This window comes from Eschrichtius robustus, chromosome 20, assembly GCF_028021215.1.
Source record: "Eschrichtius robustus isolate mEscRob2 chromosome 20, mEscRob2.pri, whole genome shotgun sequence".
Classification (NCBI taxonomy): Eukaryota; Metazoa; Chordata; class Mammalia; order Artiodactyla; family Eschrichtiidae; genus Eschrichtius; species Eschrichtius robustus.
Window position 1 is genome coordinate 21,272,040 of NC_090843.1, and position 21,856 is coordinate 21,293,895.

At 45.0% G+C, this 21,856-nt stretch overlaps 3 protein-coding genes across 3 annotated transcripts; 1 reads left to right on the top strand and 2 right to left on the bottom strand.

Annotated features, from left to right (window-relative positions):
- Positions 1-403: 403 nt before the first annotated feature.
- COA3 (cytochrome c oxidase assembly factor 3) lies at positions 404-1,552 on the bottom strand. The gene is made up of 2 exons (XM_068529791.1): positions 1,300-1,552; positions 404-947 (listed from the first exon to the last, which is right to left on the bottom strand). Exons 1-2 carry the CDS (start codon positions 1,511-1,513, stop codon positions 841-843), a joined length of 321 nt encoding a protein of 106 aa, XP_068385892.1. The 5' UTR covers positions 1,514-1,552; the 3' UTR covers positions 404-840.
- Positions 1,553-1,738: 186 nt separating this feature from the next.
- Positions 1,739-9,546, top strand: CNTD1 (cyclin N-terminal domain containing 1). The gene is made up of 7 exons (XM_068529769.1): positions 1,739-2,064; positions 5,658-5,733; positions 5,985-6,153; positions 7,229-7,391; positions 7,883-8,027; positions 8,669-8,765; positions 9,333-9,546. The coding sequence occupies exons 1-7, from the start codon at positions 1,896-1,898 to the stop codon at positions 9,525-9,527; spliced, it is 1,014 nt and encodes a 337-aa protein (XP_068385870.1). The 5' UTR covers positions 1,739-1,895; the 3' UTR covers positions 9,528-9,546.
- Positions 9,547-10,124: 578 nt separating this feature from the next.
- BECN1 (beclin 1) lies at positions 10,125-20,420 on the bottom strand. The gene is made up of 13 exons (XM_068529792.1): positions 20,328-20,420; positions 19,889-20,017; positions 17,623-17,690; positions 16,677-16,735; positions 16,156-16,224; positions 15,915-16,005; positions 15,672-15,808; positions 15,317-15,511; positions 14,254-14,400; positions 12,831-12,980; positions 12,259-12,319; positions 11,667-11,809; positions 10,125-10,926 (listed from the first exon to the last, which is right to left on the bottom strand). Exons 2-13 carry the CDS (start codon positions 20,013-20,015, stop codon positions 10,758-10,760), a joined length of 1,416 nt encoding a protein of 471 aa, XP_068385893.1. The 5' UTR covers positions 20,016-20,017; positions 20,328-20,420; the 3' UTR covers positions 10,125-10,757.
- Positions 20,421-21,856: the final 1,436 nt, after the last annotated feature.

Genomic DNA, 21,856 nt, shown 5'->3' on the forward strand with positions numbered 1-21,856 from the left:
GAAACTGCAAGGTCAATAATCCACCTGACCAAGCTAAGAGTCCACCCAGACCCCACCTTAGGCCTACACAAGCAGGCCCCAGTGGAAGTTAAAAGAATGAAAGCTGCTTGTCCCTCATCCTTCATCTACCTCTCTCTCTCGAGATGGGAAAAGGCAGTAAAGTTGGAGTAGTGTGTTCCTCAGGGTAGAGGACAGAAGACTGAGTGACCTTCCTTCCCCCCAAGACCTGCTTCAGTCTCAAACAGCCCAGTGACCCACCACGATCTCTCCCTGAAATCAGGTGGAAAGATCTCATGGAAAAAGCAATTCTAGTTAAACATTTACGGCTCCTTGGGGCCATGCCACAGCTGCAGCTACTGCCTGTGGAGCGTTCCAGCATGAAGTGTCAGCCCCAACACGCTCATTGGACTCCGAGAGAGATGACTCAGTTTATTGCTCTCAACCTGACCCCATTTTTGCCACTTTAGGCTCCAACACTGCACAGAGCTGCCACCCTCAGCCCCATTAAGAGCCCACCTCTTGTCCTCCACCCTCCCAGCCAGACCCTGAAGGGGATAAACCACAAAGTCAGAAAGCTTGGGAAAAGCCAAGGTCAGATACCTCGAACAAGGAAACTAGGAAAAGGAGTCAGTGGCCACACACAGTGAGTGCGAGGTGGGCATGTTCCCTTGACAATGGCCAAATGCACAAACCCGTGGTTACTTGGGCTCTATCATCGTCCAAAGTTAGTAAGAAGGAAAGCAATGCTGTGAGCAGGCTTCCATTTCTACAGGGTTGTGGGGCATCATCCATCATGTGAAGGGACTCCAGCAGGTTGGAGATGCAGGATACCCATCTGGATCAGTGTCCTGATGCCCTTTCCTGAGCTCGGGCTCGAGCAGCTTTGGCCTCATCTTCCAGCTCATCCAGGAAACGCTCCTGGGAAACCGAGTAGAAGGTGTAACCATCTGGGGAGGTGGGTTCAGGAAACCACGTGGAAAATGCACATTCCCTTTTCCCAGACTTGCTCAACCACCCTTGTTGATCTCTCATCCTCCCAAATCAGTGATTCGATCTTCTGCCCTCTGCTCTTCTGAGCCCTGACCCCGACTCCGTTATCATTAATAAATTATATTAAAAGAGCACCTTTAAAATGACAAAGTAAGGTACGCTTAAACGCTTGGCTCAGCGTTACAAGTAGCCAAGACTTTCACAGCTCGGGCTCTTTCTGCCACCCCCACACTGCACTCCTACACGCCTCTGCTGCCCTTCTCCTGCCCCCAAATGCGGTCTCCCTGAGTCTACAGTCCAGACGGATACAAATTGCTAACACCAGGGCCCCGATGCCCAGGCCGGTCACGATGTTCCGGGTCCGCCGCTGTGGCAGCATCTTCTGCCACTGGGCGAGCTGCACCTGCCGCATGAATTGTAGTTGCGCAGGAGTCAGCTTCTCCCGCGTCGGGTCGATGCGCTGGGCCAGGGGGGCCTTTCCGCTCTTAGCATCCAGAGGGTCTCCAGCTCCCGGCGCCGCCATGTTACCGCTCCGCCCTCCGCAGTTCCCGGGGCGCGGGGCTTGCTGGGAATAGCAGTCCATGGTCGCCGCAGGGAACGCTGGGAGATGTAGTCCGCATTTCCTTTCACAAAGAGTGCGGCTCCCGGCCCAAGGGAAAGGGCGGGGCAGGCGGGAAGAGGCCGTGCTTTCCGATTGGCTGAAGGGCCCGCGTCCGTTGGGGCGGGGAAAAGGCTGTGGAAGGATCGAGGCTGTGCTTGGGAAATGAGTCTTCGTCAGACTTGAGGCCAGGAGGACAAGCACACGGAAGGGGACGAAGAATCCAGGGTGTGGCAGAAGACTCTGAAGGGAAGCTAAGGGGGACGGATGCAGCGAGACGTCGAGGGCAACAAACAAGGTTCTGAAAATGGACCGACCTGTGAGGCCAAGATTGGCCTCGCTCAGTGACTTTCAGTTTGGAGCTGTTGCCACAGAGACAATCGAAGACGCTCTGCTCCACTTCGCCCAGCAGAATGAGCAAGCCGTGCAGGAGTCTGCGGGCCGGATGGGCAGCTTCAGGGAGACCCGGATCGTGGGTGGGGATGCAGGCCGGGGAGCTGGGCTTATGGGAGACTGGGCCACCTCTCTTTGAGGCACCGACCTTGAGATTCAGTGTCCCTTATTCATTCAAATAAGTTTCGTTAGTACCTACTCTTTGCCAGGCGCTGGGGGTACAGTGATGAGCAAGACTCACCAGCACCCTACCCTTTATTTCAACACGTATAGAGTACTTATTCTCCCTGCTTCCTGGGTCAGAAAAATGAACGAGAGATCTAGTCCCCGCTTTCAAACCATGTGTATAATCTTTGGAGGATATTAGGACAAATCTGCAAATGACTAGGTACAAGTATGGTTAGATAAGTGACATACCAGATAAAACAAGTTTTTATGGGGATTGAAAGGAGAGATGGAGTGAGGTGGGGGTAGGATGAATTAAGGAGTCCTCCAGGCATCGTGGCATTTGAGGTAGACCCTGAAGGAAGGATAACATTTTGGCTGGTGAAGGTGGTGGATACGGACCGTCTTCCTCCCGTCCTTCCTTCCTTCTTTCCTTCCTTTTTACCGTGTTTCTTTCTCTCTCTCTCTTTTTTTTTTTTTTAGCTGTGCCAGGCGGCTTGTGGGAGTTCCCCACCCAGGGATTGAACCCAGGCCTCTGCAGTGAAAGCGCCAAATGCTAACCACTAGACCACCAGGGAACTCCCAGGACCATGGTTCTACTAAAAGGGGATAACTTGAGTCAAGCTATGGAAATAGGGACATTTTGGGTGAATGTGGGTACCATGTCATCCAGGTTGGCCAGAACCTGTGGAAGAGTAGTCGAAATCCAGACCAGAAAGTGGTTTGGAGACATTCCACGTGGAATTTTGAATGCCAAAGTGAGGAGTTTATACCTGACTTAATAGGAAAACAAGAAGGCACTGAGGGTTTTTGTTTTTGTCTTTTTTTTTTTTTCATATGGGAGTGATATAACTGTAACCTTTGCCTTAGAAAAAATTATTTTGGCTGTGATGTAAAGGATGGACTGGAGTAGAGAGAGATGGGAGGCAGGAAGACCAGTGTAGTCTTTGTGAGTGGTTTTTTAGGTGATAGGGCAGAGGGAATGACAAGGGAGGTTGGATTAAAAACATTTCAGGGTAAAATCTAGGGTTCTGCAATGGATGAATTTTAAGAAGTGAAGAAGGCAAAGATGACTATGCCAAAGGGTTGAGCCTAGAAATATAGTGGTGCCATTAAGAGAAACACACACATATATTAAAATAAATAAAACGGGAGGAAATGTGACTTGTTTGGGAAAGAAAATAGCTTTTTTTTTTTAGTCATTAGAGGGTGCTTGGGTTTTTGTTTTTCTTTTTTTCAAGATAGTAGTCATCTTTTCTTTTAAAAATTTATTTATTTATTTATTTAGTTTTGGCTGTGTTGGGCCTTCGTTTCTGTGCGAGGGCTTTCTATAGTTGCGGCAAGCGGGGGCCACTCTTCATCGCTGTGCGCAGGCCTCTCACTATCACGGCCTCTCTTGTTGCAGAGCATAGGCTCCAGACGCGCAGGCTCAGTAGTTGTGGCTCACGGGCCTAGTTGCTCTGCGGCATGTGGGATCTTCCCAGACCAGGGCCCGAACCCGTGTCCCCTGCATTGGCAGGCGGATTCTCAACCAGTGCACCACCAGGGAAGCCCAAGAAAATAGCTTTGATTTGAGATCTACTGAGTTTCAAGTGCTTGTGGGACATCTAGAGGAAGGTTTCTGGCAGGCTGTTTAAAGAGTAAGTCAGAAGAGAGGTCAAACTAGAGATAAGGGTTTGGGAGTTCTCTCCATAATGATACTGTTGAAACTTGGAAAAGGATGAGCTCCTAGAGGGAGAGAAGAGAAGCGGGTCCAGTACAGTTCCTTGGGAGACATTTTGTGTTCAGAAAAGTGGAGTAGGAGGAAGAGTCATGAAGGAAATAAATGGAATGGTTGGGGAGTTAGGAACAGAACCTAGAGACCTTTGGAAGCAAGAGGAGAGTTTCATGGTCAGCAATTTCAGATACTTCACAGATATGAACACCAGGAATGACGATTGCCAAAGGGCCATGATATTTAACAATTTGGATGTATTTTCTGACCTTTGAGACAATCATTTCAGCAAGTTGTAAAAAATAGAAGCCAAATTGCAGAACATTAGGGAGTGAATGATGAAGTGGAAGCAGCAGGTGTAAGCTAGGCTTTCAAGAAATTTCACAGTCATGGAAGCTAGAGAGATAGAGCCCTAGCTTAAGAGAATAGAAGGGGAGGGTCTTTTAGTTAATAGATCTGAGTATGTTTGTACGGAGGTGGAGCCAGTAGCAGGAGAGAGGTGTAACCCTCATCCATTCCACCTAACCCAAACTGTTTTCTCGGCAAATTAAAATGGAAAATAGAAACAATTGCCCAGATGATTCAGATCAAAAACAAAATAAAACCAAACAACTATACACACACACACACACACACACACACACGAAAACAAAGAAAGAAAACCTAAGTTCCAGCAAATAAAAGGACTGGCTAATAACACACATTATGTGTTCTAGGATACTTTGCTTAATTGCTTAAACTAATTATCTTCTTCATTGGACACTGTTAGCAGAGCTTTGGCCTCTGTAATGATAAAGTTTTGTACATGTATCTATGTGTAACCTCTGTCAAGTAGATTGTTAAACTGTCTTGTGCTAGCTTAACTTTTACAGATTTTTTTTCCTCTAAGTCAGATTTTCTCTGATGACATATGGTAATGGAAATTTGACTATATGTAATTCTTTGCTGATCAATGCTAAAAGTTCCTAGTTCTGCAGGAGCTTTGAGAACTAACGTTTATCCTTGTTTCCACCCTCTAATGATATTGCTAACTAAATAGAATTCTATCTGGGGCTGTTCTTGCAAAGAGAAACACAGGCAGCCTAAAATCTTGCCAAGGTATCTTACCCTTCCCACCTTCCCAATGACTTCCCCCACCCAAGTTGGGCTATGTTCCCTGATTTACGGGATGCTGCTTCCAAACAAGCCACTTCAGAGTAACAAGCTTGCTCCTGGGGAGAGGCTCAGCCACCACAGATTTACCCAACAAACTGGTGGTGGATAAGTGGTGTCCAGCTGTAAGGTGAATTGTGTTTGTAAAGCAATGGGAGTTCTCCAGTGGGTGGTTACTAAACAAACAGTGTTATAAAGAATATCAAAGCTCCAGGAGGGACCTTTCTGTTCCTATCAACATTCCACTGAAAACAGAATATAGGGGTTAGGGTTTTTATCCATCCAAGAATCTCTCTTGAAGCTGGAGGTTCCCAGCATGGTGTAAAGGCCAACTAGACCAGCTGGTTTGTTTGTGTGTAGCTGGCCAAGCCTTTTATCAGCTGAGACCCATAGGAAGGCTCAAGGGGCCCTGAGGGGGCTCAGTAAGCCTTTGTTTTTGCACGCAGTCAGCCTCCTTTTCATGCCTCTCATTTGCCTATTGGCAACAAAGGGAAACAGGTTCAGCTTGGGTTGTTTCCGTCTCATCTTTCTCACCTCCTGACCCTCTTCCCTGGGCCCCATCATGGCTTTTACACAACGCCAAGAGTTCACAGAGTCGTTTTGGTTGCACCTTATGAATTAAGCTCTTCTTTCCTGTTTTGGCAGAGTTTGTTTTTCTCCTGTCTGAACAATGGTGTCTGGAGAAATCCGTGAGCTACCAGGCTGTAGAAATCCTAGAAAGGTAAAGCCCTGAGCATAAGGCCTTTGTGAGGGGTACCTCTCAGAATGCCTAATGTACCCAGACCTTTAAAAAAAAAAAAAGCTAGTTGCCCCTTACCATGAGACCTGGTTTGCACCCTCTTTTTCTTGCAAATGTAAAATTTTTTAGCCAGCGATTGATATTGGAGAAGATGAGGTGTAACATGGTTTGAAGCACAAACTCCATTTAGTTTGAGTGTGGATTGTTTCCTTTCCCCTTTCCCTTCTTTATAGGTTTATGATTAAGCAGGCAGAGAACATCTGCAGGCAAGCCTCAATCCAGCTGAGAGAGAAGACAGAGCCTCAGAATTGGAGGGCTCTGAAAGAGCAGCTTTTCAACAAGTTTATCCTGCGTCTTGTGTCATGTGTTCAGCTGGCAAGCAAACTTTCCTTCCACTACAAAGTAAGGAGCTGGGGTTGCGCACGGGCACCTGAGTGTTAGAGAGAAACCAGTTCATACAAAGGTGGCTTTGAGAAACCCACTCCTAGGCTAGGTGATACTACTCATGCAGAAATTCCGGAGTGTAATTATGCTTCCTAAGCATACCTCCTAAACACACACACACACACACACACACACACACACGAGTCACACAGAAGCAGTTATTAAATAGTCTGAAGTTCTGTTCCCAAAGTATAATTGCTGGACGGATGCCATCATTCATACAGGTCACCTTTCCTCCCCTTGGACTCAAGGACAGTTAAGGTGCCTGAATTGCCAACATACCTATTAGTATTAAAGGCAAACTATTACATTTATAAAGGATAAAATGTTTCCACATCACTATGCGATGTCTGTATAGTATCATTTATTCAACAAATATTTATTGTCTTCTATGGCCAGATGCTGCACTAGGTGCCATGGCTACAAGAGTAAAAATATTGTCTGTGCTCTCAAAGAATTTATTACCTAATGGGAGAAGACACACAGGCAAATAATGTGAGCAAGTGTTCTGATTAGTGTAAATACAGAGGGCTCTGAATATACCTAATCAGCCTTGGAGAGTCAAGGAAGTGTATTTAGAGAAAATGACTTTTTTTGGGGAACAAACAACAGAATATTTATTCATTATCTTCCACCTGTTGTTAACCACTGCGCCACCAGGCAAGTCCCTGGTACGTGCACTTTAACCAATAGAGAAAAAGACTTCTTGCAGGGGAGGGTGGGGGAGATGGGTGGATCCTAAGGAAAGAGGGAGAAGAGGTAAGGAGAGCAGTGGGGATGTTGGGGGTGTTGGGGGTGAGGAGGGAGATCCAGATACAGGAAAGAGCATGTGTAGAGGCTTGGAGAGCATGTGGGTTTGGGGAGTGCAAGTAATTCTATATGACAAGTGTAGAGTGTAAGGGGGAATTACCAAGAGAGAAGATGAGATAAAGGCATGGACTGGATAGTGAAGGGCTTTGTTTACTATGCCAAGATGTATGACCTCTATTCTGACACCCTGCTCTTTCACTCTGTTTTGGTTTTCTTTGCTCAGAAAATCAGCAACGTTACAGTCCTGAATTTCCTCCAGGCTCTAGGGTATCTACACACTAAAGAAGAACTGCTGGAGTCAGAGCTTGATGTTTTGAAGTCCCTGAACTTCCAAGTCAATCTGCCTACTCCCCTGGCATACGTGGAGATGCTCTTGGAGGTTTTAGGTACTTTATTAAGTGTGTCGGGCATGTGGGTTGGAGTCTTCCATAGAAGGCAGTAAGAATGTGCCTAGGGGTTTGAGGGCAGTGGGCAGAACCTGCCAATGGGGAACAGCAGGAAGCGCGCATTGACTGAGGAAAGTAGTTTCCTCTAGTACTTGTCAGGGAAACAAACGCCAGTCTCCACACGTGGTTTATATCTGGCCTCATTAAGCACACTCTTAGTGTAGCATCAAAGAGTTGACTTTGTAGAGAGGCGTGAGATAAGAGGGGAACAAACAAATACACTCCAGTTGTATATATACTGTAGCTGGAGGTTTTTCTACCTCTCCCTTTGTCCTTTAAAGTCGACCTCCAGCTACAGAGGTTTCTTACAGTGGAACACGGCAACCAGGAAGCACATGAGCAGCTCAACAGCTTTGTGTCACATGACAACTGTGATTATGATCAGAGAAGAGGGTACATAATGCTCTTTACCATGCGCATACTCCATCTAGGATACAACGGCTGTTTGGTGCCAGCCACACAGCTGTATGCAACCTGCCTGACCCTACTTGACCTAGTCTATCTTCTCCATGAACCTGTATATGAGAGCCTGCTGAGGGCTTCAATCGAGAACTCCACACCCAGTCAGCTGCAAGGGTAAGGCAACTCCTTTATTGTAGGCTCCTTCCGGAAACAGGGAGTCGGTAACATACCACAAGAACTTGGGAAATGGAATTTACCTAGCAAGGCACCCAGTCCACGGATAACCTGCATGGGTTATCTTGTTCTAATTAACATCCAGTATGTTGTTTGGATGGATGACTGAGCCCAATCAGCAAAACCCTAAAGGCTTTTACTTTTAAAATTTAAATGACTTCTAGTAATTAACATACTTTCATTCCTAGTTCTTCTTTTATAGCTGCTTATAATTTGAGATTACTGAACTGCTTTTATAGCCACTTAGGAAAAAAAGCCAGTCACAGGGTTGCAACTTGGACAAAAGTGTTTGATTACTGTAAAGTCAGAATGGTAAAAAGCCTCACAGTTACATTTGTTAGGGAGACAGATGGAACAACAAAAGGTCCGTAAACCATTCAGACAGGAGGCTCATGTTTTAATCCGCTGAGTTGGGGGAGGTTGGAAGAGGGAATCAATTAGCTATTATTTGACCATTTCTTTCCATCTATAAAAATTCCATGATCAACATAAACAACTCATAGTTGAAGTCCCATAACCCTAGGATTTGGAAGATCAAGTGTCATTCTAGCTCCAAAATTAATATGGTTTTAATCACTTAGGGAAAAGTTTATTTCCGTGAAGGAAGACTTCATGCTGTTGGCAGTAGGAATCATTGCAGCAAGTGCTTTCATCCAAAACCATGAGTGCTGGAGCCAGGTATGCACCACTGAGCAGGACCAGCATGGTCAGAATTCATTTAATAGAAAGCATTCTCCCCTCAGTTAAAGGAAAACAGAAGACAAGCTATAAAAGGTAAGTGCCAAGACCCAGGATTAGGATGAATGAGCAGGATTTGGGAGAGAAAAAACTACGGTGGGACTGAAAAATGTTCTCCAGTTTTCCTCTTATGAAATTGGAAATGGAGGCCCAAGTTCAGCTTGTTCATTTCCCATTATGACAATCTGCTACTATGTTAGAGTCCAATAAGTGTATCCTCCCAAATAGAAAAAATGTCAAGACCCAAATATCCCTCTCATATTTCACAAAACTTATCTCCAGCAGAGGGAAATGTCTACCAGAAACTTTCCATGCTAACACTATCAGGGCAAAGGTATCCTAGTGTAATTTGGCCATGGGCAAACACTGGGATCTGGATTTAATCTTCTCTGTAAGCTCAGAGAAATGAAAAAATTTACATTTGGCTTGAGAAAACAGCCCCAGCAATGTGTCTGTGCACTAACACATGTTTATTTAGTAATAAGAAATCTGTCTCTGTTTCTGAAGGTTGCGGGGCATTTGCAAAGCATCACTGGCATTGCCTTGGAGAGCATTGCCGAACTCTCTTATGCAATCCTGACTCACAGCGTGGGAGCCAGCACTCCAGGTCGACAGCGGCCTGTTCCTCCCCACCTGGTGGCCGGAGCACTGAGGGCTGCTACTTCTCCAACACATGAGGCAGGCGGAATCCACCCAAAATAAACAGCCTTCTGTCACTGCACTCATCTCTCCCTTTCCTTACTTTCATACTCAGGGTACAGGAGTTCCAAGTATCTTCTGAGCTGTGTTTTATATTCCAACTTGATGCTTATTTTTCTGCATCAGAGAAAGAGTTAAGGTGAATAAGCACGTCCTTTTCGTCATACCAGACTGAAAATGTCCAAGAGCTGGGACAAGACATTAGAATATCAGTGAAATTAGTTTATTTTCGTTTAACAAGATATTTATGGCTTTCCTCTTAACTGTTCATTTTATTAAGGGAGAACATCAGACATGGAGATTAGTATTAACCAGGGGCTCAAAAACTGAGACCATCTGGGTGACCTTGACTGAGCATCAAGGAGGTAGCCTTTATTTCCCCTTAAAGTTAAACATCTCTGTTCTGTTACTGAGAGCTACACAAATAGGGCTTTCTCTACAGCTGTCTACTTTTCATTAGAGTCTTTTTAAAAAACTAACACCCATCTCTAAACATGTTTCAACAGACTTTCCACATACCTGCACTTGAACTCAATTCTCCCAGAATACAAAGTACTCTATTCTAGTTAAAGAAAAACCCAACAGTGCACCTCTGGGCAGTTATCAGACTGCAGTAAATCTTTTATTACAAATAATTAAATCTCTCCATAAGGTCTCAAACAGTATCAAACACAATTTCATATCTCTAACACAGAGCAGAGCAGGCATTCAGTACTAGAATCAAGTGAGAAGTGTTAAATTTCAAGCTTCTGATCACCTCACATGGTGACCAAAGCTTACATGTCATTTTCTCACGTTATCCAACTGTGCATCTCACACATCTTGTAGTCTCAGTGGAGACAAAAGTTTCTATTTCATATTCTAAGTGCAGGAAGTTGAGAGAGATAAAATCCAGTGAAAACACATCAATCTCAATTCAACTCAGTTTAAAAAAAAAAAAAAAACAAACTTAAATTAGTTGTTTTGCGGGGACAAAGGGAAAGGAAGGCATGGGGTTAAGAGTCAAAACTGTGACAAAGGCCAGTTACTATACATGGCATGTTGTAGCTCTGGAAAGTATCTGTTATATTTTAAAATAAAGTGGCTTTTGTGGATTTTTTTCTTTTTTGGTATTTGTAAACATGTGCTGTTTAATAGTACCCGAATTTAATTTAACCCTTTTTTTTTTTTTTTTGCAAACAAAACAAAATTTAAAGCCTTTAAGGCAAACAAAGCCCTAAGGAAAAAAGAAAGTCATTTGTTATAAAACTGTGAGGATACCCAAGCAAGACCCCACTTAAGATTCGTCAGCATGAACTTGAGAGCTTTTGTCCACTGTTCCTCAGAGTTAAACTGGGTTTTGATGGAATAGGAGCCACCGCTGCCTCCTGTGTCTTCAATCTTGCCTTTCTCCACATCCATCCTGCAAATGAACACAGCAGAACTCATTAGTAACTGAGATCCGAGTTAAGTCAGTTCAGGCAAATGGGCAGGGACTTGATCATGGGACCATTCACGTCATTTTATCTACTAAAGAACTCTTGGCAAGGAATGGTAGTGTATTTTGGATTTGCTTGAAAGCCCAATATCAAGAAGGCTGTCACAAGAGCCTCATTGTCATTGCGGAGTACAGGGACAAGACACACCCCCAAAGAGATGAGAAGCCTGGAGCAGAGGGTAAGTGACGGTTACAGTACTCCTCACTGTTTTCCTAGGCATTCCTCACTTATGGGGAGAGAAGGGAGGCAGAAGAAAAGAAATGCTTTGTTTTGGGGTGATGGAAGCAGCTCAGCCTTACTCTCTTAACTAAGGTGTCCATCCATCTCTGGGCTCCTACAAAATTTGATCAAAGGAAGCACTCCTGTATATTTCCAAGGGTGTAAGGGAAAAACCTCCCTGAAATTGGAGAGCAGGCTTGAGCTCTGCACCAAGGAAATCCCCCACACCATCTAAGTCAACATTCTTTTTCTCCGGGGACCAGGTGGTTACATTCTGTCCTGTTTGCAGTGTTGGATCAGTCTCTGCCCATCAGTGTCAATGTGCTCTTACTCCATTTTCTGCTTTCCCACTATGTGTACTAGTTTTGCCTCCATCCTTACTGTCCCTTCAATTCTGCTCACTCTGGTCCTGCTCTAGGTTCATTCAGCACCGGGGGATACTGACCTGTAAGGGAGACAAAAACGTGTCTCGCCTTTCTCAACCTCTTCTTTGAACTGCTGCACACAGTCCAGGAAAGCCACCATTGCGTGGTCAAACTTGTTGTCCCAGAAAAACCGCAGCCCCCCAGAACAGTACAGCGGCAGCTCCTGCCCGAGAAAAGAGAACTGGCTATAGGTGTGGCCCTAACACAGGCTACCGGAGATTGTTCCCAATCCTATCAATCTCTCAAGTCATGTTATGTCTGTATTCCACTGGCAACAGTAACCTTGGGCAAATAACAATGCACCTGAAACTGTTTCACCATCAGTGGAAATGTATTAAACATCTACTGCCCAGTGATGCCTTCCCCATCCTGGTGCACACATTCTCCTCTGATCTGCCCATATCCCTTCTCAACAACTGTAAAAATTTAATTTTCTCTACAGGCCCCAAAGAGCTAATCCTGAACTAGACAGGACATTGAACCAGACATTGGCTCAACATGAGATATCTCAGTCTAAGAAAGAAACTAAATAATGCCATTATCAAAACTAAACCATTCCATTAGGAGGTACAAGGATTCTGTATTCCAGTGAAAGTGGACCTTCCTGGGTACCTTAGATTTGTCTGTCAGAGACTCCAGATACGAATGGTTTCCATAGGGAACAAGTCGATACCTAAAATGGAGATGCAGACAGAGATGGATACAGGACTCCTCCTAAAGTGATTACTGGGACGTTATAACCCAGTGATTTTCAGTCTTCAGCTACCCGAGGACCTCTATTATTATTTCCACTCCTCTCTCACCTCCCCATGGGCTCCATGTTTAAAAGGTTTCGTTTCCCGAACAAACTACATTTATTAGATAATTATCTGGGGGCCTTTTATGGATGCATGTATGTCCTGGTTTAGATTTAGAAACAAAAACTGAAAAACAGCTTTAGGAACACTAAGGTTATGGAGACAGGAAGTTGGGGACCACTGCTGTGGTTGTGCAGTTCAAGGACTGCTCAATCATTGGAAAGGGCCTGTGGTGAGGGGAAAACCAGAAGCAGACAGTCTCCATGGACAGAATACTCCCAGTTCGTTGGGAGCAAGGGCTCTTGCCATAGTGGACAAGAGTACCAGGTGGGAGATACAGATTATATCACAGACACACCACACTCAAGAAAGGACTACATTTCTTACCTCTGAAATTTCAGGCCCATCTTATTGGCCAGGGCATGAAGCAGCAACACTGTCTGGCCCCAAGCAGCGTTGATCTCATTCCATTCCACGGGGACACTGGGCAGGCGACCCAGTCTGAAGTTATTGATTGTGCCAAACTGTCCACTGTGCCTACAGGAGAAGGGCAGGGAAAAATACAGACAGAATTTAAAACTTAGCAAATTCTGAAATTTCCTGCTCTCACCTAAAACCTGGCATAAATCTCTCTCCTTATCTCCAGATTCATATATCCAAGCCCTACTTGGTTCTTTAAATACATGTCTAAAACGTGAGTCATCATCTTTCTCCCTGCTGCTCAGATGCCAAAGTAGAAACCTGGGCATCATCCTTGAATGCTCTCTCTCTCAGCTCCCTTCCCCCCAACACCACCAAGCTCTGTTGAGTCTACCTCCTAAACCTCTTAAATCTGTCCACTTCTCTTCAGACTCAATGCTACGACTCTACCCTCTCCTGTTTAGATTCCTACTGACAAGTTTCCTTACCAACAATCTTGCCCTCTTACCCCAAGTCATTTCTCACATTACAGGTAAAGCCATCATTCACAAATGCAACTGTACTTATGTCACTTTCCTGACTAAAATGCTTCAGTGGCTCCCACTGCCTTTTGGACAAAGTCCATATCCCTTAATGAGGCCTACAAGATCCTTTAGGAATTGGTAACGCTCCAGTTTCATATCCTGTCGTTCTCTGCTTCACCCTCAATCTCCAGTCACAATAAGCTCCGTTCAGTTCAGTGGGAGATTACCACTCCCACTTTCCTCTGTTTCTTTGCACGTGATGTTCTCTCTGCCAGGAACAACGCCCCCCCTCTGCAGACTTATACTCCATATCTCAGCTTAAACATCAACCTCCTCTGGGGGAATCGTTCCACGCAGCCTCCTCAAATTGGGTAAAGTGCCCTTATGTGTTCTCACAGCACCCAGGGTTCACCATGACCACACTGCATTACAAGTGCCTGTTACCGAGCCATCTCGCCCAAGCAAAATGGATATTGCTTGCTGTTGCCTTCCTAGTGCTTAGCACAGTGCCACCACACAGTAGATGCTCAAAAGATACCATTTGAAATGGATAAAATGTCAAATAAATGAATAAACAAATGACCCTGGGGGGCAAGAAATCAGCACCAGGCAGATGACCAGATTTTCACGTAGCTGGAGAGCTCCAATCTTTCCCTTTCCTTGGAAGAATGGAAGTCACCAAGCTCTAGAATTCCAATCCCCTGACTGTGCCCATCCCGTCACAAGGAGTGAAAGAAACCTAGATGGGGTGAAAATGACACAGACCCCTATTCCGTGGGAGGTGGGCACCCTGGCGTAGCAGCCAGCAGCTAACGTCCAGGTACGTGGTGCTTCCCAGACGCTCCTCACCCTCCAACCCTCATTACCAAATGTGGAAGGTTGCGTTAAAGACGTTGGTTTTCTTCAGCTTGTCCAGCTGCATCTGGGCGTAACGCATCTGGTTTTCTACACTCTTCAGCTCATCATCCAGTTCTAGCTGTTGTCGTTTAAATTCACTATATTCCCTTTGATACCTGTGAACAGCCAAGGTGACCATGAAAGGCTGTTTGGGGGCTAAAATTTCTCTCCCACCACCCCCCTTAATGATTTCTTCTAGTGATTATGGTCACTTCTAGTTACAGCATCTTTTACATTTGGCAAAGATCCCACTCACAGGAACATACTTGCCCTAGATGTTTTGCCTGGGAGGGACAGAAATGTCTCAAATTCCAGCTGCCCATATGGAAAACGGGGAGGAAAACAGGACTCTCCCAAACCAGGACCAGACACCTCTTGGATTTCTGATCTTTTCCAGAAACAAGGTGAGTTAGTCAATGGTGGTTTCTTCCCTGAATTTCTTCCCTGAATAGACGCCATAATTGAGCGTCTATCACTTCACCTCTATATCCTTATTGACTTTTAAATGGTTAGTATACATCATTTCTAATGGAACTAGTTACACTATCCCATGAAAAAATTAACTTTGTTCAATGTCTTTCACTTGCCCACCCTTAGTTACTGTGGACACTGCCTCCTCCACTAGACAGAGGGTTCTCTCAGGTCAAGAGCACCACTGAAATTCCTGAGCTGGAAAAGAACGAACGTGGGCCAACAGTCTCATCTCTCCAGAGGAGTATGCCGGGTTCAGTGGCTGACTCAGCCAAACGAGCCCAGGTCCCTACAGGACAGAGCTGTGACTACAGGCCTGGTTCTCGGCTCTCTGTTTAACCAACGCTTTTGCCACTTAATCATGCTGACCCTTCATACGTAATCCTCCCAACCAACCTCTACAAACAGGGCCTGGAAGCAATATGCAGGATCCAGAGCAGACATGCTGCTGAATGACAGCTCACTGCGGTTTACAAACTAATCAGACACATTCAGCTGGAAGCCATGTCCGCTCCTGGAGCCTTGAGGGCAGGAAGGTAGAAGAACAGGGTGATCACTCACTGCGCTTCCTCCTGATCCAACCTCTCAGCCTCAGCCTGGACCTTCTCGAGATTTTCTGCCACTATCTGACGGTTCTTTTCCACATCTTCCAGCTCTTGGATCAGCCTCTCCTCCTCTAATGCCAGCTCCTTTAGCTCCATCTGGAGCTGTTCGCTGTCATCTTCATTCATTTGCTCTAAGATTTCCAAGCAGCGTCTGCCAAGGACACAGGCAGGGAAAGCTTATCAGAGGGAAACTGTTATTCCTTTTATCTGTGTGGAGCACAGCTCCTGGGTAAGGGCCACGCAGCCCCAGAGCAGTGAGAGCTCTAAGATTCAGAGCTCCGTTCCCGGGCCCAGGCTCTGCAGGTACTCACTTGTAGTTCTGACACTCATTTTCAGTGACATTGAGCTGAGTGTCCAGCTGGTCTAAAAGAGTATCTGTGCATTCCTCACATAGTGGGTGATCCACATCTGTCTGGCCTGACATGATGTCGAAAAGGTCCCCAGTGACCTGGAAGTGTGGGAGAGTCAGGGTAGGGCCTGCCCCATGCTACCTGCCCAGGCACCCCCTCTACCAGCCAGGCCCACTGCCTGACACCAGAATGAGGCAGACTTGCCTTCAGTCTTCGGCTGAGGTTCTCCATGGTGCCACCGTCGGATGCCTCCCCGATCAGAGTAAAGCTGTTGGCACTTTCTGTAGACATCATCCTGCAGACAGCCCCCCGCCCACGGGCCTCATGAGGGAGCAGAGAGGCCTCCTCCACCTACTGCAGTGCCAGTGGCAGAGACTCTCAAGCACCGGCTGAGGGGCCTCAAGGCACATACCCACTCCTAGCCCGACTGACCTCCCAAGGGTACCTCTCTCCCAAGGGAAGGCCATGCTGGTCTTCCACAGGGACACTCAGCACGAAGGTTGGCCTGGATGGACTAAGGGGGGAGACGGGGCATCAAAAACTGATATGTGTGTGTCTATAGCAGAAAAGTAAGGAGAATCAGGAAAGACCATTTCTTAATATTACACCCCTTGCCAGCCGCCTTCACATGCATCAATAACTAAGAACCTGAACATCTAACAACATTTGCTACCTTAAAACTTTTCGAGGGCCCATCTCTTTTATTAGTCAATCACGCTCTCAACTTTTCTCAATTCTTCATCATGAGAGATATTGTCCTTTCCCACTGTGTGAATGGCTACAGGAAAAACTCAATCAATACTGGAAAGTGATGGGCCAGGTATAAGGGAATATGTCTTTTCTGGAAGAGCCAAAAGGCTAGGTGATGATTCATCTTCATCACCTGGCTCCAGGTCTCAATTCTGGGTTTAATTAAAATTCTACTGGCCTTTGGCAAGGAACAGGGGGCTGAGGAGTAGTAGGCACCTGGCTGGGGGGATGAATCTGCGAGAGACACCATCCTGGCGAGTTTCAATAAATGGCTCCTGGGGAGGAAATAAGAGAGCATTAGAATCCTGGCAGCTTAGAGATGGAGTCTATTTCCCCAGTGGCCTCAGAACTATTTGGCTTTACCCTTGATTGATAACTACAAGACCTGAGAAACCACAGAGACTTAAGAAATGGGTGTTATATAGCCAATCCTTGGATACTTGCACTAAGAAAGGACCCTTGGTACAGACAAACCCCAAGTCCCATTTGATTTTTTGTGGGGAACAGCATTTCCTAACTATGTTATACTCTATTATATTTGCATTTACCAGTCAAGGTAGGGGAGAGAATGCCCTAAATCATGGCACAAGGAAAAAGCCAGAGCAGACTGCAATGAAGTTTACCATGGCATAGAACAAAGTAGATACTTTGTGTTTTCCATACTTTGATATAATTTATATGTGATCAAAATCTTATGACATTGATCTCTGACAATGAAAATTATCACTCATGTTATCACGTTTAAAAAAATTACACATTCTCTAACACTGACAACCCTTTCTAACTAGTGTAATCACACAATTCAATGTCCAAACCAAGATACTTTTGAGACTAGAGAGGAGTGGATATTAATAATTAGCTAGGACAACACCAGGTAAACCAGGAATGCCCTGGGATGACCTGTGTATCCAGGTCATCCCATCTCCCACCTATAATGGCTTATAATTCCACTTCAAATAAAGAAGAGCCTCTCTTCACATTTTTGAATGGAGGCCTCATTCAGCAACCCTGTGACCTCAGGTGCACTTCTGTGTCTCCAATGATCCACAGTGGCCTGATCATGCAGAATGTCTCATGTTAACCAGAGATCCGAAACATCTGGGGGCTCTAAGAGCACCAAGTACCCTGCAGAAATCCACCTTGCATTCCAGTGTTTTCATACCTCTCCTGAGTTAGCCTCTTCCTCCTGGGTCTCTCCTGGTTTCACCTGGGCTGTGGCAAGTAATGGAGCTAAGAGCAAGGAAAATATCGAAGCTTTCAGAAAGAGTCTTCTCAGAGCAGAAGCATGTACGACAGTATAAGAATCAGAAATATCCTCCACCTTTTTCTTAAAGTACAATTTATACAAAGAAGAATCTGTTGTCTTTTTTCCCTTACACCCATTAAATTGGATTAAGGGATTGTTAAATTTTTTCCAGTATAATGGTATGATTATGTCTTTAAAGAGACACCTTACCTTTCAAAAATACTTACTAAAATATTTATGGTATTTATATGTTTGGGATTTGCTTCTAAATAATTTGGGGTGGGAGGGGAATGGATGGGGCTGTAGATGAAAACATGGTTAAATATGGATGGATAATTTTAATTAATTAATTAATTAATTAATTTTTGGCTGTGTTGGGTCTTCGTTGCTGCACGCAGGCTTTCTCTAGTTGCGGCGAGCGGGGGCTATTCTTTGCTGTGGCACGCGGGCTTCTCATTGCAGTGTTTTCTCTTGTTGCGGAGCACGGGCTCTAGGCACGCGGGCTTCAGTAGCTGTTGCACATGGGCTCAGCAGTTGTGGTTCGCAGGCTCTAGAGCGCAGGCTCAGTAGTTGTGGCACACGGGCTTAGTTGCTCCGTGGCATGTGGGACCTTCCCAGACCAGGGCTCGAACCCGTGTTCCCTACATTGGCAGGCGGATTCTTAACCACTGCGCCACCAGGGAAGTCCTCGTATGGATAATTGTTGAAGATCAGTGATGAGTACATGGGGGTTCATCATAAACTTTGAAGTTTTCCATAACAAAAGTTAATATCCCCTTTCCCTCAGAATAAGTGGGAAGGAACATGAGAGAACTTTCTGGGAAGATGAAGGCTTTCTACATCACAATGGAAATCTAAGCTACATGAGTGCATACACTTGTCAAAAACATACAGCTAAGGGGAATTCCCTGGCGGTCCAGTGGTTAGGACTCCGCGCTCTCACTGCCAAGGGCCCAGATTCAATCCCTGGTTGGGGAAGTAAGATCCCACATCCCACAGGCTGTGTGGCATAGCCAAAAAAAAAAAGCTAAGATTTGTAATGTATAAATCTTGACAATTAGGGACTTCCCTGGCGGTCCAGTGGTTAAGACTCCGCACTTCCACTGCAGTGGGCGCGGGTTCCAGCCCTGGTTGGGGTATTGACATCCCACATGCTGCACGGCGTGGCCAAACACCAAAAAACTTGACAATTAAAAATTGTCAATTCATGACAATTTACCTTAAAAAAAAAAAGGAAGTAAAGAGCAAAGTAACTGAGTGGAGATGGGAGGTGAGTGGAGATGGGAGGTGAATGGAGGTATAGAGAAAACAAGAATGGCAGGATGTAGCTAATTGTTGAAGCTGGATGATGGATACAAGGGAGTTCACTATGCTATTCGCTTGACTGTATGTTTGAAATTTTTCATAATAAAAAGTTTAAAATATATTAAAGAGATAATTCCCCTCAGAAAAGAAAAATCAGGTATTAATAATAATAGTATTTACTGACTACTTTTCCCCAGCATATTCTTAAGTATTTATGGTCTGTCATATTTGATCCTTACAACTACCTTGAGATTGTTTTACATTTTACAGATAAAGAAAACCAAGAGACCAGGGTTAAGAGAGATGAAGTAACTTGCAAAAAGTCATTCAGCTAGTAAATGACAGGATTTAAATCTAAGCAGGTTGACTCTAGACCCATGAGCTTATTTTAACTGTCTATTCAGTCTTTTCTTTTTTTCTAGCTTCATCTCACTTCTTGGGACTTTGAGACTCTGTTCCTCTACTTATCAGCTGTTGGCCACTGGGTGAGTCACTTAACCTCTCTAAGCCTCAATTTCTCATGGATAAAATGATAATTTTACTACTACTCCATAGGGGTTAAAAGTAATGCATGTAACGCACTTGGTATATAAGTCCTCAACAATTGCCGTTTATTTTTAAATGTACATATTCCTTTACTCTGAAACAACAGAAGCAGAAAACTAAGGACCTTTCCTTGCTATAGAAAGCTCTCAGAAGCACACAGTGTCAAAATTCTTTTATGTTCTCGATAAGAAAACAAGAAGCCAGAGAGACGACGCGACTTCTGAGGCTCACAGGGCGTGTCTGTGGCAAGCTATGTGCAGTCTTTAAGACCTTCATCTCCAAAGCTGCCCACTTTCAACGATCTTGACCACCCTCTAAGGGTCTCGCTGACCTGTGAGCTCCTGGATGGTGACACGGTCCAGGATCTTGAAGCTCGTGTCCAGTTTCAGGGGCTGGCTGCAGCGCTGACACACGAAGCTCACCTGCATGGTGCTGCTGGATGTCTTAGACCCCTCCATCCCTACGGCGGTGGAAAGGAGACGATGTTAGGGAGAATCGGCGGCCTTGAACCCCCGGCCCGGGGCTACCACCAGCCTAACTATTATGGTGAAGGGGTAAAATCTCCGCCCGCACCGTTCCCTGTAGGAGCGGTAGGATACCAGGCGGACCTGCTTCCGGGGCAGCCCCGGCAAAGGCAGTTTACAGCTCAAAGTCAGGGAGGGTCTGCAATAGGGGCCGTGAGGGTTCCCAGGTTCCCTTCTAAGGTAGCGGTTCAGCCCCCGACGCTCTTCATCTCGGGACTCGGAGCCCGCCACCCTGGTCCGGCCTACCGCGGGGGCACTGTGGCCTCGGGTCTGTCCGGGTGCGGGGCCTCCAGGACTGCCATCGCCCAGCCTTCAGCTACTTCCCGATCGGCCAGCGGAGGACTTCCGCCGTGACCGGACGTGACGTCACGACGGCTGCAGCTGCTCTGGGAGTCAATCTTGGTCCACTCGCTTCCGACCGGCTGCCACCTCTAGAGGCTGAGCTGGGAATCCCGGCAGGCGTCGGCCGGTGGGCTGATGTTGCGAGGGGAAGTGGAAGGACCGAGTTGGGAGGGAGTCAGGACACTCTCCCGTTTTCTAATGCAGTGACTTTTCTTCAGATTTGTCACTTCAGAGCGGAGCCACTTTCATTATTCACTGCTGTGTTAGTTTTTAAAGTTTCTCGTTGGGAGAGCTGGGCGCCCGAGAGAGTGGTAGACACACTTAGAGGGGAAAGTGAGGAGGTAAACGTTATTGTTTCATTTTATATTTTAAAATTTCAATTATAATTAGGGAAAGCCGAACACTTCAGATATTGAAACGTATTATGAAATTATAAAACTAAACCATTTTTGTCTTGGTGCAGGAATATCAGTGGAACAGAATAGAGTTCAAAAATAGACCAAGTGTACAGGGGGATTTAGTATGTGATAAAGCTAGTATTTCAAATCAGTGGGGAAATGAACTACTTAGTAAGTGATGGGTGGGGCCAAAGAGCCATGTAAATGGTGGTGAGCTGAATCTTCTACTTCACTCTTTATACCAAGCTAGTCACAAATTTCAGTGTCAAAAATACAATGATTAAAGGTACTAGATGAAAGCATGAGTGAATATTTTTTATAATCTTGAAGTAAAGAAGGTCTGTCTAAGCATGACATGAAAATCAGAAGCTGAAAAGGAAACTACTGAATTTTACTCAAAAATTAAAACTTTCTGAACTATCAAAGACACTGTAAAAAAAAGTTATGAAAGAAAAATATGGAAAATAGTTGCAGCTCATAAGAAAGAAGGTAAGTTTTCTTAATATACAGAAGTCTATTCAATCAATAAAAATACCGATAGGCCAGTAATGAAATGGGCAAAGAATATGAAAAAGCTCACAGAAAAACAAATGGTTGATTAAAAAAATTAAAAGATATTTCATTTTACTTGTACTTAAGTCAGTGAAAATCAAACAAGTCAGGCAGCATTTCTCATTTATGAGATTGTAAAGGCTGAACCAGTTGATAACATCGAGTGTAGATGAGCAGTTGGGGAACTCCATGCGTAAACTAGCATAATCTTTTTGGAGGTCAATTTGGGAATGTCTTTCAAAAATTTAAATGTTCATAGTCTTTGATTCATAAAATTTCTTTCTAGGAATTTTCCTTATAGATATGCAAGTGATCAAATATAGATGTACAAGAAAGTTCACGGCTAAATTTCCTTCAGTAATAGGGATTGTTTAAATAAATTATGGTATTGTTCATTCAGCAGAATACTATGCAACCATTAGAAAGAATGAAGTAACTTGCTTTTTACTTGGTTCATTTGACTACTTTGAGAATGGTCTGAAG